The 13,109-nt window shown below is 40.2% G+C and overlaps 1 protein-coding gene across 3 annotated transcripts in view; it reads left to right on the forward strand.

Moving 5' to 3' along the window:
* The window catches only part of fam222ba (family with sequence similarity 222 member Ba), a 65,843-nt gene extending 52,759 nt beyond the window's left edge, over positions 1-13,084 (forward strand). For 2 of the 3 annotated variants that reach the window (XM_079814765.1, XM_079814764.1), the window contains exon 3: positions 8,794-13,084. In XM_079814765.1, the coding sequence (XP_079670891.1) occupies positions 8,794-10,502 (1,709 nt within the window). In that variant the 3' untranslated portion in view covers positions 10,503-13,084. Of the gene's footprint in view, positions 1-255; positions 293-8,793 lie in introns of those variants that run through there. The other variant, XM_079814766.1, reaches the window with a different exon arrangement.
* The last annotated feature ends 25 nt before the right edge of the window (positions 13,085-13,109 follow it).

A 13,109-nucleotide genomic window follows, 5' to 3' on the forward strand; every position in this document is an offset into this window, starting at 1 on the left:
ACAATATTCCTTATGATAAGACATATAGTGTAGAAAAGAAATAAAACATTTACGAAACTGGGCATGATGTGATCCTTCATGAATGAGCAGAAATCTTACCAAGCTTGAGAAAACTACATAATAAATAAATAAATAGAATGTTTTTCTATGTAAACCACAAAAGCGCTTCACTCATAATTACTACTTTTATGGTGTTTTTTTTGTCATCTTATGCTTTAAAGTGCAAAAAAAAGTGCATCCTTTTGGATTCAACAGAAGAAAGAAAGTCAAACAGGTTTGGAACGACATGAAGGTGAATAAATGATGACAGAATTTTCCTTTTTTGAGTGAATATTCCTTTCATGCTCCTGTTTACCTTCCTCTCAGCAGTCTGAAATGAGCCAGACACAAATATTATTTCACGCTGTGCATGTTGTGTGTCTGCTTTAATACCACAGATTCATACAGACATTGTCAAAAATGACATTTAAGTGCATTGAAGAAATGACGAGATGAAAACAGATCTATAAAAGCAGATAAATGTCTGACGAGAGTCTAAACAGAACTGAGAAAGAACGGGGAGGGGGGGGGGAGCAGTTTGCGAGCAAAAGCATATTTCCAGAGACAGATTGTCAAATCCCAGGATTTTTATTAGGGCGTTTTACAAGGACAGACACCTGCTGAACCACACCGCTCACAGAGAGTTAGATTGAGGCAGATAAGTGGCATACAGAGGCAGCGAGAAAATGAGAGTCAGACAAACAGAGAAACTGAGTCAGGCAGGGGGGGGGATGCGTACAGACAGAATATCTCGCCTTCACCGTCTGACATCCTGTCAGATTAGCTCTCCATCAGGATGACAAATTATGCTATGGAGACACGCAGCCGGGGGAGTGCCGATGGCCCGGAGACTGATGAGTCTCACATCGCCTCAGGAAGACCCTCATCAGGCGGCAATTACTGAGAGGCTGGAGACATATCTTTAACTGCAGGAGAGAGCAGAAATCACAGAAAGACGGAAGTCCTATTTCTAACTAGTGGGAATACAGAAAGAGTCATATTACTAACTACAAGAACTACAGAGGGAGAGCAGGTAGGAAAGATGAACTGGAGGCATATCTCTGATTCGGATGCTTCTTTCAGACAGATAATGGAAAGCAGATTTTTTTTTTATTCACTGCGCACAAAGACTCAATTGAAGTTAGACCTGTAACTACAGGCCCAGAGTGTTTGTCTCTGAAGAGAGCAACTGTAGAGGATTCATTCATTTGCTGTGATGTTACTGCTGTTTTGTGGATTAAGAACGTCGCAGAAATGCCTATAAACTGGACAAAAACATACATTAAAATCAAGCTTTAATTGTCCACATCCAATCGATTTTATAGAAAAAAATATTTAGTTGTCTAACATATTTGTTTTAATTTCTCTGATAATTCCATTTTTTTAATAGTGCATAGAGCCATGTATTAACCAATAAATGTATTGCTGTTTTACAATATACTATAGGGCTCAAATAATACAATTTCATGCTTGAAAAGTTTGTACTCCTCTTCTATAAACCCCTATTTAAATGTAATGCTCTCATCAAAATATGGCTTTTATTGTCCATTTTATATATTCAAATTGCATCTCCCATGAAAATAAAAGATAAATGATAGAAACATTTACCTCAAGGTTGAGCTGAATGTATAATCAATATTGAAACCGAAAATTTGAAATTGCAGTATTACTTAGTATGATTATTAAATGTTCTTTTACACACATGCAGCTCATGACAAGTGTTATCTCTGTCTCAGGCTCCCCATGAACTCCATCTCAGCATCTCATCTGTGATTGGGTGTCTAACGTGCATTCGGAAACACGACGTGTGCCACTCATTTCATCAGGTGCTTTAAAAGCTCCCTGCGTTTTTCCGCCAAAATAAAACAGTAAAATAAAATTATTTTTATTAAATATTTTGTTATTACTATAGTAATACATTTATTATATTGTTTAATAATAATAGCCAAACAACCTGAAGCTCTGATTAAAGTTACATTTTAAATCGCAATTTCTATCTGAAAAATCACAATTGTTTTTTTTTCCTATATCATTTAGCCCTAGCCGTCATTGTGTCTCACCCACGTGACAGTGATTTTTGAAATTTGGTAAATGACTTAATTTTTAGTTAATACAACCCATGATCTGCACTATCCGGTCCCCCCGCCCCCCGCTTCCAAACCCCCAAACTGAACGATTCAGAGAAGCCTCTGCTGTTTAAAGCACTCAGAATCGTGTAATGTAATGATGCATATGCTGGTTTAAACGTCCCATGGCATGTCATTATCTGCCCTTTCAAATTCATGTGCTCCCTGTTGTGGTCCAGATGTTACTGGAGCACATCTGGCACTGGCACAGTTTCCCTCAGGGAACTCGGGAGACACAGGAAGAGCCAGAATATACCTTGAAATGCAGGAATGCAAGCCATGAAAATACATTGGGGCCAAAAAATAAAGGTCTTTTGTCTAAATAGAGCATGCTTTCTTTTGCTTTTCTCTCTCTGAACTCTTTCAAAGGGAACTGAAAAGAAGGTGAGATGAGCGGGGAGGAAGAGATGGCTTTAGATAAGAAGAAAGAGATGAAAAGAAGGAGGAGGCTTTGCTTCTCCATGAGGAATAACCCTATATAAGACAATATAAGAACACCCACTCAGATCAGCAGTCTCACAGATTAAAGAAAGTTTAAAAGCGCGCGTGTGTGTGATGTCTGTGCGGAGGGGAAAAGGCAGTTGGGAGATGTGTATGGTGTGCTTAGACAGAAAAGGCTGACAACAGCTGTGTAACAACCCTGTGTGTCTGTAATGGTGCTCCTGGGGTTTGGCTGATTACGGTGGTCCTCAAATCACTGCTGATGAGTGAGAGAGGGGGAGGGAGGAAAGTTAGCACTGTTTTAAAGGGATAGTTCAAAAATGAAATAAAATCTCTTCTGAATACAAAAAAACAAAAGCAGATGTTAAGCAGAATTCACAAGTTGCAGTTTACACTACTGTTCAAAAGTTGGGGCTCAGTACGAATTTGACAGAAGTGTTAAAGAAGTGTAAATAAATCTTTGAAGCATTAAACACACATTGGGCCTCATTCATGAAACTTTCGTAAATATATGAGCAAATTCACAGTATTTTGCTCATAAAATGGACCTTTACGAAAACGGATTCGGCAGTTAAACGTGTGTATATTAATGAATTCCAAACATTCGTAAATAGGATATTCATAATTAGCGTAATCCCCGCCCATGAGTTACAACTGCAAATGACTTGTGCAGGAACGCTGTGGAATCTTCTGGAATTCTTTCTCAGGTTTGGCTCCAGTGTTTTGCATAAATGCTAAAGAGACTAATTGACCATTTGCCTAGCAATAAATATTCAATTATCGTGTGTCCACCACCAAAGCGTTTTATCCAGCTAAAAAAACGACTGGTGCTCTTCTGAAAACGGCCAGCTGGTGGCGCTTGAAAGCGCTTTGCAAGGGCAGCGTTTTTCCACCTGAGATACTTTGATTGCTCTGACACAGAATATCCATGGCAGCAATGTGTTACTAGCATCTCATTTTGAAGAATATTACTGAATATAAAAAATACAGTAAAACGCAGATTAACTTCTCCATTATTGTTGTTCAGTCAGTGTACAAGTGGGATGATTGCTTGGTGTAGTTTTTTTCCTGCCCCTCCTCCACTGTGATTGGACAGCCTGGTAAAAAATGACAATGACGAGCGCTGCCTACCCAACAGTAAAAAAAAAAAAAAATTGAAATATTATTATGGTAAATAGTGCATCAAAATGCATTGTCGTCAGTTTACCTAAATTAGAACATAGAACGTTCAAATGTTTTACGCACCATTTACACGTGGTAGGGAGCAGGTGTAAATTTATTTCGTACCAACTAACATTTTGAAAATACGAACATTTTCGTGAAGCCGAAAATTTACATCACGATTTACGGCTTTACGAACGATTTACACACAAATTCGTCCTGCTCGTGTTTCATGAATGAGGCCCATTGAGCCTCACCTCTGTCGAGATCACATGTTCCTCGTTGAGGAAAGTTGTAGTCTGACTACAATGTTTATATGCTGGATGATCTAGGTCTTATAGTCTCAAAACCCTTATAGATTTCGGTTGAACTAAAAAAAGGTTGAGTTACTTTGATCTTAATTGCCGTTTTGTCCGACTGAAATATAACTTCCGAAGTACATTAAAACAAAGTAGATGGGGACCAGAGACAGCTGTGGTCACCATGCACTTGTAGGAAAAAGAGCAACTTCTCCTTTTGTGTTCCACGTAAAAAAGTCATGCCGTTTTGGAACCGGTATATGATAACAGAAAGTTAATTTTTAGTTGGACTATCCCTTTAATTACAAATCTCGAAGAGAAGTGAGGCAGATATGGCATTGAGCTCTAGAGATGTTAAAGTCCCTTGAGACATTTATATAGATCCGCAGTGCATGTTTAAATGTCACCCGGGGCCGTATGTGTAAAGCCGCTTAGTGTAAAATTTGAGTCTTAAGTATGTCAATTTTAAGAGTGACGTAATTTTATTCTTAATCCTAGACTAAGAAGTGTGATTCGTAAATTTTCCTAAGTGTTAAGACTAGGTCTAAGCTCCTAAATTATTTAAGAGAGCTGGAGAGGTATCCTAACTTAGTTAAGAGTAACAAGATGGCAGAAGAGAGGAGAAGACCACACACTTTCCGATGAAAATATAATGTATTGGAGTTAATGATGACAGGGAGTTTATAAAATGATAAAAGCTTGATCGTCAAGATATTTTTTTAACTGACCTAGTAAGAACTTCTCCCACTCTAAAAATCAATGTTCTAACTACAGAAATAAAAGTAATAATTACATATTTTGGCAACAGTAAAAGTGCAGCAGTGCACCAGTGATGCCTTGGACCCAGCAGTGGGGAAGCACACAGTATACAGGCAGGGTCTTAAGTAGCACCATTGTGGCACTGACCACATCAAACATACAGTAAGTGGCCAAAAGTGATGTGTGAGGTTTTTATTTAAAAAAAATAAATAAAAAAAAATTTGAGGACAATATTTTTATACTTATATATATTTAAAAAAACAATGTAAATATGAGTAAAGAACAAAACACTAAACTTAGGGAAGGTATTTATCTGACAAAATAATGTGGCAAAAAAGGCTAACTACAGCTACATGTTTTAGAAAAACAAAAAAGCATACATTGACTGCAACATAATCAGTTATTAATATTTCATTGGTTTCATTCAGTTATTAATTTATTTGTATGACAGCCTGGAAAATTATGTCCGTACAACTCTGCATGTTTCATTGTGTTATCACAGTTAAAACAATTACTCACAATCACAACTACGCAACATTCTTACAAAATCTTGATTTAGTAGTTTTGCACAGTGCAGTTTTTTTCAAATAAATTTCAATATCAAAGTTTTGGTGTCTTAATTAGATGATTAAACTATGATTACATAACATGCTTGGTGTCATGCTGCTGTGACTTCACCCTTGCAGCCTCACTATTGGCTGATTCAGTGGTTGAGGGCGGACATTTTGCGTTGACGTCATCGTAGTCATTAGTTTGCAACACTTAAGTGCCACATCATTCAGCACTTAAGAATCAGACTTTACCAAAAGTTGCTTTTAGCTTCTTTATAAAAGTCTCATAGTCTTAGACCAGTCCTACTTTTTACTAAGAATTTTTTTTACACTTAAGTCAAAGCTGAAGACTATTCTTAAGAAGTTTTATACATACGGGCCCTGATCACTTTCCTCTGCCCTACTCTCCTGTACTCAGAATGGATTGCATGACTGCCGACCTGTATGTTGTCTAATCCTAACAAGATTGACTCCTCATTATCACCAGCCAGCCTCCTCCGGGATGTCACTCAACAGGGGAGAACGGCAGTGAGAGAGAGAGAGAGAGAGAGAGAGAGAGAGAGAGAGAGAGAGAGAGAGAGAGAGAGAGAGAGAGAGAGAGAGAGAAGAGAGAGATGCAGTAGAAATAAAGAGAGCTCTCCCTCATGAGTTATTAGCATAATGACTGTCCTCTTCCTCGCTCCTTGATCTAGTCCTGCGGTGGTTCATTTGTTGAGCCCAGCGTGGCTCTTCCTCCTCCTCCTCCTCTTCCTGTGATTCTCCTCATTCTCTCTTCTCTCCCTTTAGGAGGGGACCAAATGTGGGCAGCCGGTGAAGGCAGCTGACACGGCCTGAGATTGGCAGGAAAGCTATTTAGCTAAGAAATGTCAGGGGCCATTTTGTTTAGTCAACAGCCCACATAGATGGAGAGGGAGAGGGAGAGGGAAAAATAGGAAGACAGATGAGATGAGTGAATGGCAGTTCCTCTGAATGTTGTGATGGAGTTGAGAATTGTGATTCCTACTCTGCACAAACAAAAAAACTTTTCACAAGAAGCTGAATGCCATTAACAAGAACAGATTGTGTATATGTGTGTTTGTTGATGTTTGTGTTTGTGTTAGTTAGGAGAGGTTAGCATATATTAAGCTGGCTGCTTATTAGCATGCTTGCAAAGACTTTGGGCCAACAGAATTCTATAAAGCTCCACAAAATTTGTCCTTCGCTCACAAAGAAATGCACATCTCCCGCCCCTCGCATGTTCACTTATTCAGTATTTGATTATGCTTTTAGCTACGGATAAGTGTGTATTACTCTATTCTTTTTAAGGTGCATTTTGTTTTTTATGAACCATTATGAAACCGTAAACACACCAAATGAAACTGTAAAAATAATAACTGTTTTCAACAGTAATATCTGCCAAAATGAAGTCAATGTTACCTCTGACTTCCATTGTTCAGATTTTTTTAAATGTTTTTTGAAAGGAGTCTCTTATGCTCACCAAGGCTGCATTTGGGTTTTTTTTTTTTTTTCAAAAATACAATAAGAACAGTAATATTGTGAAATGCTATTAGAATTTAAAATAACATCTCTATTTTAGTACATTTTAAAATGTAATTCATTTTCAGCATCATTACTCCAGTCTTCAGTGTCACATGATCCTTCAGAAATTATTGTAAAATGATGATTGTGCTCAATTACTTATTATTAGTATTGAGGACAGTTTTCCTGCTTAATATTTTAGTGGAAACTGATACATTTTTGCAATACAATAGAACGTTTTTAAAAAAGCTGCATTATTTTAAATATTGTTAGTAACAATGTAAGTCTTCATTGTTACTTTTTATCAATTTAATGCATCCTTGCTGAATAAAAGTATTAATTTCTTTCATACTGACCCCAGACTTTTGAACGTAGTGTAAATGTTGCTGTGTATTGTTATGGAGCATATCAATTCTTAAATATTCTTCTTCTTTGGATGTTGTGTGGAAAACATGCCATCATTATTTTATTTCTGTATCTTAACTGTGTTTTAGTTTGTCTGTATATGAATGTTAAATGGTATTTGTTATAAAGTGTTAGGTAGGAAGTGTAGGGGGTTTGTTCAGTGTTTGTCGGGGCAGTGTGAGCTGTGAGCAGTGACTGAATCAGCTCAGGCTGGATGAAAGAGCTCAGTCACAGTGCACAGGCTGTTCATCCTCTAACTGGGGATGAGGGGGCCAGGAACGCATAGAAATGCATGCTAATATGTGTGTGTGTGTGTGTGTGTGTGTGTGTGTGTGTGTGTGTGTGTGTGTGTGTGTGTGTGTGTGTGTGTGTGTGTGTGTGTGTGTGTGTGTGTGTGTAAAGTCCATATCAGTGTGAGCAAGGGAAGTGCAGGTGGGTGCACATCAGAAGTCTCTCTCTCTCTCTCTCTCTCTCTCTCTCTCTCTCTCTCTCTCTCTCTATTCTCTCTTTTCCCCTCAAGTGATGAAAGCTTGTTTTATACAAAGACCCCCTTTCAGCAGCCAGACAGCAGCCTCACAGAGAGCACTTATCATCCTCAGTTTCTTTTCTCTATCCCTCGCTTCCTTTGTTTTTTCTATTTGTCTCTCACCCACTCTCCTATTTTTCTCAACCCATCGAATCAGAGATGTCCCGGCAGGTGAGGATGTCACTCTCTGGAAAAGCAGCATTGTGTCAGGGAAAGAGCTTGTATTGTGAGCCCAGACCTGCAGACTTCTGAATGTAAAACCAGCTAAATAATTCAGCTCATTAATGCTTTTCCCCCTTTTATGTTCACCTTTAAAAGCATTTCTGTGATCCTGAAGAGAAGAACAGATGTTTGTGAAAGACCGATAGAAAAGCTCACCAATTAGACAGTTTATTTAGAGCGCAGAGCATGTGAGGCTAAGATGCTTACCACACTACACACAAACGTACATGGTTGTTTGGGGGCAGGACGAGACAGGTTTTAATTTCTTATTCACACTCGAAGACTGAAACTGTAAGAGTATCAAGCACAGACACATCACAGAGGTGTTGTTAAATATAACAGAGGTACTTAACAGTTTTTGGTGTTGTCTAGCATGGAAACGCATATTCGTGTGTGTGTGTGTGTGTGTGTGTGTGTGTGTGTGTGTGTGTGTGTGTGTGTGTGTGTGTGTGTGTGTGTGTGTGTGTGTGTGTGACACGCCATGGCATACAGGAAGCATGTTATGTTTGGTCATTATGGAGAGGAAGTGAGGTCATTCTCCTACATCGTTTTTGGCGTGTGACTTAACACCAAACACTCACATAAGGTTTTGAATGAATTGCAGCAATCAAGATCATCATGAATCAAATTTAGTTAAATGTATCTTAGTTTCCATTCTCTCACCTGCCCAGCAATGTGTACAAAATGGACAGGTCATAAAGACTCGAGGCATAATTTGGTGTTCTTTCTTTTCCTTTTCCATATAGGGGACACTCCACAAAGGATGAGATCTGCTCAGTATCCAACCCCTGCGGAATTGGATGCTTATGCTAAAAAGGTTGCCAACAATCCACTCACCATCAAGATATTCCCCAACAGCGTCAAGGTCCCTCAGCGAAACCACATTCGTCGTACAGTAAACGGACTTGACACCGCTGGCCCCCGATACAGTCCCTACCCGTCTTCTCAGACCACTGCCAAGACCGGTCTCCTTGCCATCGTCAAAGTGCCCCTCGTCAAGGGTATCATCAAGGACTTTGACGGCACACGGGCACGTCTACACCCAGAGGTGATAATGAATGCCGCCGGCGGCCCTTATGCAGCCACCTCGGCCAGCACTTTAAACCTGCACCACCTGTCGCAGGGTCCTCCCAGAGCATCCCAGAATCCGCAGGGACTTCCTCAACACCCTCAGAATCTCCAGACTTTGCAGCAGCAGCAGCAGCAGCAGCCTGGGCCTCCACACCAAGGACTCGGACATAGACCTAATTCCTCCATGCCGCAGCAACTGCAGGGCCTTCCAAGGCCTCATAATCTGTCCCACGCAGCTTCTTTAGGCCACCCTGGTGCCCACCCACCTTCAGCCATCCTGCTTCCTCAGCAGCACCTACAAAACCCTTCTGCAAGCCTGCAGGTGGGTGCTCGGAAGTTACCGGTTGCAGATGCCCCTCCTAACGTGACTGTTTCTACCTCAACCATTCCATTGTCTATGGCCGGAGGGCTCCACCAGGACCGTCAGGCGGACTTAAACAGCATAGTGCATCAGATAAGCCAGTTCTGCCAGGCTAGGGCTCAGGGCGCTGGTGCCACGTCGATGTGTGAAGGGCAGATCGCCAACCCCAGTCCCATTAACCGAAATCTACTCATCAACGCCAGTTCTCGAGTCTCAGTGCATGCAGGAAACCCTAATGCACTCGCTCCTGGTCTCATGCACCCATCCTGTGCTATTGGACCTCCTGATAAAATGACTGCTTCTGCGCCGGTGAGTGCAATGCCTCCGCATAACATGGCTGCAATGAACCACATGTATCACAGCGATATGAAACAGCAGCACCTACAGCATCAAAGCCATCAACCTCAGCGAAATCCCCAGCATCCACAGATGAGGTCCTGGACGCAGCATCAGCTTGCTCACTTTCAGCACATTTCGGAAGGGGGCGGACACCCCTGCAAACCGCAGAGTCATGACCCTGGCCTCCCCTGCAAGGGCATTACCTATCCTCCAGAGATGGGCATGGGGCAGCCTTATGCCATGAAACCCTCCAGCCCCTCGTCGCCACTTGCCAACAGCCACAGCAGCAATGCAATGCCACCAGGCGCGATGACCCACTACACCAACGGGCAGTACTACCACCAGCCGCCGGTGTGGGGTAGTATTCTTCCCACACCCAACAGTGACAGCTCTGGCTCACAGGACCTCCCAGTGCCCTTCCATGGCACTGGCACGGGCAATACCAACCCCACCCCGGGGATGGACCCCGTGGGAGGAGCGGCCCATTATCGATTAGTAGGGGGTGCCTTAATAGGGCAGACTAATCTGATGCAAACGGCAGATTGCATGGGAGCGGACTTCCAGACGCCCTGCTTCCGAGATCAGAATCTCATCCTGATGGGGAAGATGCACAGGCCACCCCCTATGGGCCGGGTAGTGGTCCCCACCTCTGAGACGCAAGGCCAGCACCCAGGGTACAGATAAGCTTCAGCTCACAAGCCTCAGACACAGTCTCTCCTCAGTGAAGTCAGCCACACATGTGCGTGTCCTCGACATCTTCTGTTAGTCTTAATAAAATTACATTACGAGAGGAACTAAATGAGCTCAAAATCTCAAGGATGATTGTTGATGAAAACAAAGGAAAAAAATAAGAATATAAACATGTCTGATGAAGAGCAGTGTTTTGTGTTATTAATCTTGCAAGTGATCAATTTTAGTGCTTTTTGAGGCACTAAAGGGAATTTAGTTTAGTTTCGTTTTTTCCCCACTCCAGTCCTATCTCCTAGTACCGGGATCTCACGTTTTCCTGGGTTACGAACATCTTTCTTGTGTTAGTGCTTGCTTTATTAAAAGTGTCTTGTGAAATAGATCACTTCTAAGCTGAGAGCACCAGGTCTTCTGTGCATTGGACAACCAACTTGCTTTCATTTGAGAGATCTTTGTTTCAAGCCTGTCTTATAGCATCAAGATGGCTGACAGGCTCCGAGCACTTCCCTCTTCAGCATGACACATTTTTTGTCCTTTATTTCTTTTTTCAGTGTCTGAACTATGTGGGAAAATGCCAATCACTGGTCCCTTCAGACTGTTCCTATGTGAAAGCTCTTGTCATGTGTTCCTTTACACCAGGCACCCGTGTTTCTTTATTTTTAGAAATAGAATGGATTAGTTATGGGCTTTATGGATTTCCGTGTGAAATGGGAACTGCTTTAAGCTTGTGAAAGGTTGAAACATCACCTCGTTTTGCTGGACACATTGTGACCTACAGGAAACTTAAAAGACAGGAACCTCATACATCTATCACGCCTCTTTCAGTGATGCAACAAATCAGGTGTCATTAGCATTCTGAGTCACTAATGTCAGTGATGTTTTGTATAATGATTGTGAAAGATTCTCTCTTTTCCTCTGTAAAGGCCTAAGGAAAAGAGCTACAGATGTTTTGATGTTAAAGCTGTGCCAGTTTCGTTTTACCTAATCATTATACTCCCTTTATTTCTTAACATATGTGACCCTGGACCACAAAACCAGGGTACATTTTTTTAAATGAATTAATACATCATCATTTGAGATGAATACATCATCTGAAAGCTGAAAAAATAAGCTTTCCATTGATGTATGGTTTAGTTAGGATGCTTATTTGGCAGAGATAAAACTATTTGAAAATCTGGAATCTGAGGGTGCAAATTATATATATATATATATATATATATATTGAGAAAATCGACTTTAAAGTTGTCCAAATGAAGTCTTTAGAAATGCATATTAATAATAGTAATTTTAATAATACATTTACAGTAGGAAATTTACAAAATATCTTCATGGAACATGAAGAAAAATCGATAAATTTGACCCATACAACGTATTGTCGGCTATTGCCACAAATGTATCCGTGCGACTTATGACTGGTTTTGTGGTCCAGGGTCACATATGAGAAACTACTACTTGAATTGTATAGATGAGTTGTGCAGTTTCAGGTGGGTCATATGTGGTATAGCTGTAAGTGGATTTGCAGGACTAAACATACTACTGAAGGTGGTGTCTGTAGGCTTGTTACTAATATTATGATGTAGAAACTATGTACCAAATCAAGGATTTATGATCCTGCTTTTTCTAATTCATCCTTTATAATAACATAAAGTAGGAGTTGCTACTGATTCTTTTGTGAAATGTGCTTGAATTGACCAAATTGATCACTTGCAAGATCATTTGTGGTTAAATTAAGGAGGACTTTTTTTTTTTTTTAAGAAAAAAGTCAAAAAGGTGAAACAGCAGGTGAATTGCTTATTTTATTGTACACTGGCTTATCTACTGTACTGCTGTATCTTTAAAGAAGTGTAATAACTGTGTATGAATGCGGCTGCATATGGATATGGGTTCATGGACTTGGTGTGCATGTGATTAGCGCAGGTGTGTATGGGCATGTGTGTGGTGGTATATGGGGTGTGTGTGTGTGTGTGTGTGTGTGTGTGTGTGTGTGTGTGTGTGTGTGTGCTGGTGGGTCAGTTTGTCTCGACTCACTGTCGGTTTGCCTCCCCTTAACAGCCCTCATGAAGCCTTAAGTATTTGGTCCTTGGACTTTCCTTTGACAACAAGCATGATTATAATAAAGGTATAATGAATTCTGATTTTGAAAAATAGACTATAAAGGAACAGCATTTCTCCTTGTTTATTTTTATTAACTTGAGCTTTTGTTGAATAGAAAAGCAATTCTTTAGAATTACTTTATAATGTAAACGAAGAAATAAAGAATATTTTATCGTCATTATGTTTTATAGCTGTGTGTAGTTCTGGGCTGTAACAAAATCTTTTTATTCTATGTTTCAAAGCTTCAGTTTTGCAATTTGTGCTATTTATAATTCTGAACTAGATTTTTTTTCCTCATTATTTAATTTTTTTTTTTTCATTTTGCAATTGCTGTGAAATGGAGGAAGCTTCTAGAAGCCTTTCTCGTATCTGTCACTCTGTGGCTGTCGATTGAATGCGTGGGAAGAATCTGAAGAGTGCGAGAGTTGTGCTACTCTTTTTTTGTAATATTGTAATAATAAAATAAAGTTCTAATTTATGCTTTCACGTATGACTCTATTTAATTGATTT

This window comes from Gobio gobio, assembly GCF_949357685.1.
Source record: "Gobio gobio genome assembly, chromosome: 4".
Taxonomy (NCBI): Eukaryota; Metazoa; Chordata; class Actinopteri; order Cypriniformes; family Gobionidae; genus Gobio; species Gobio gobio.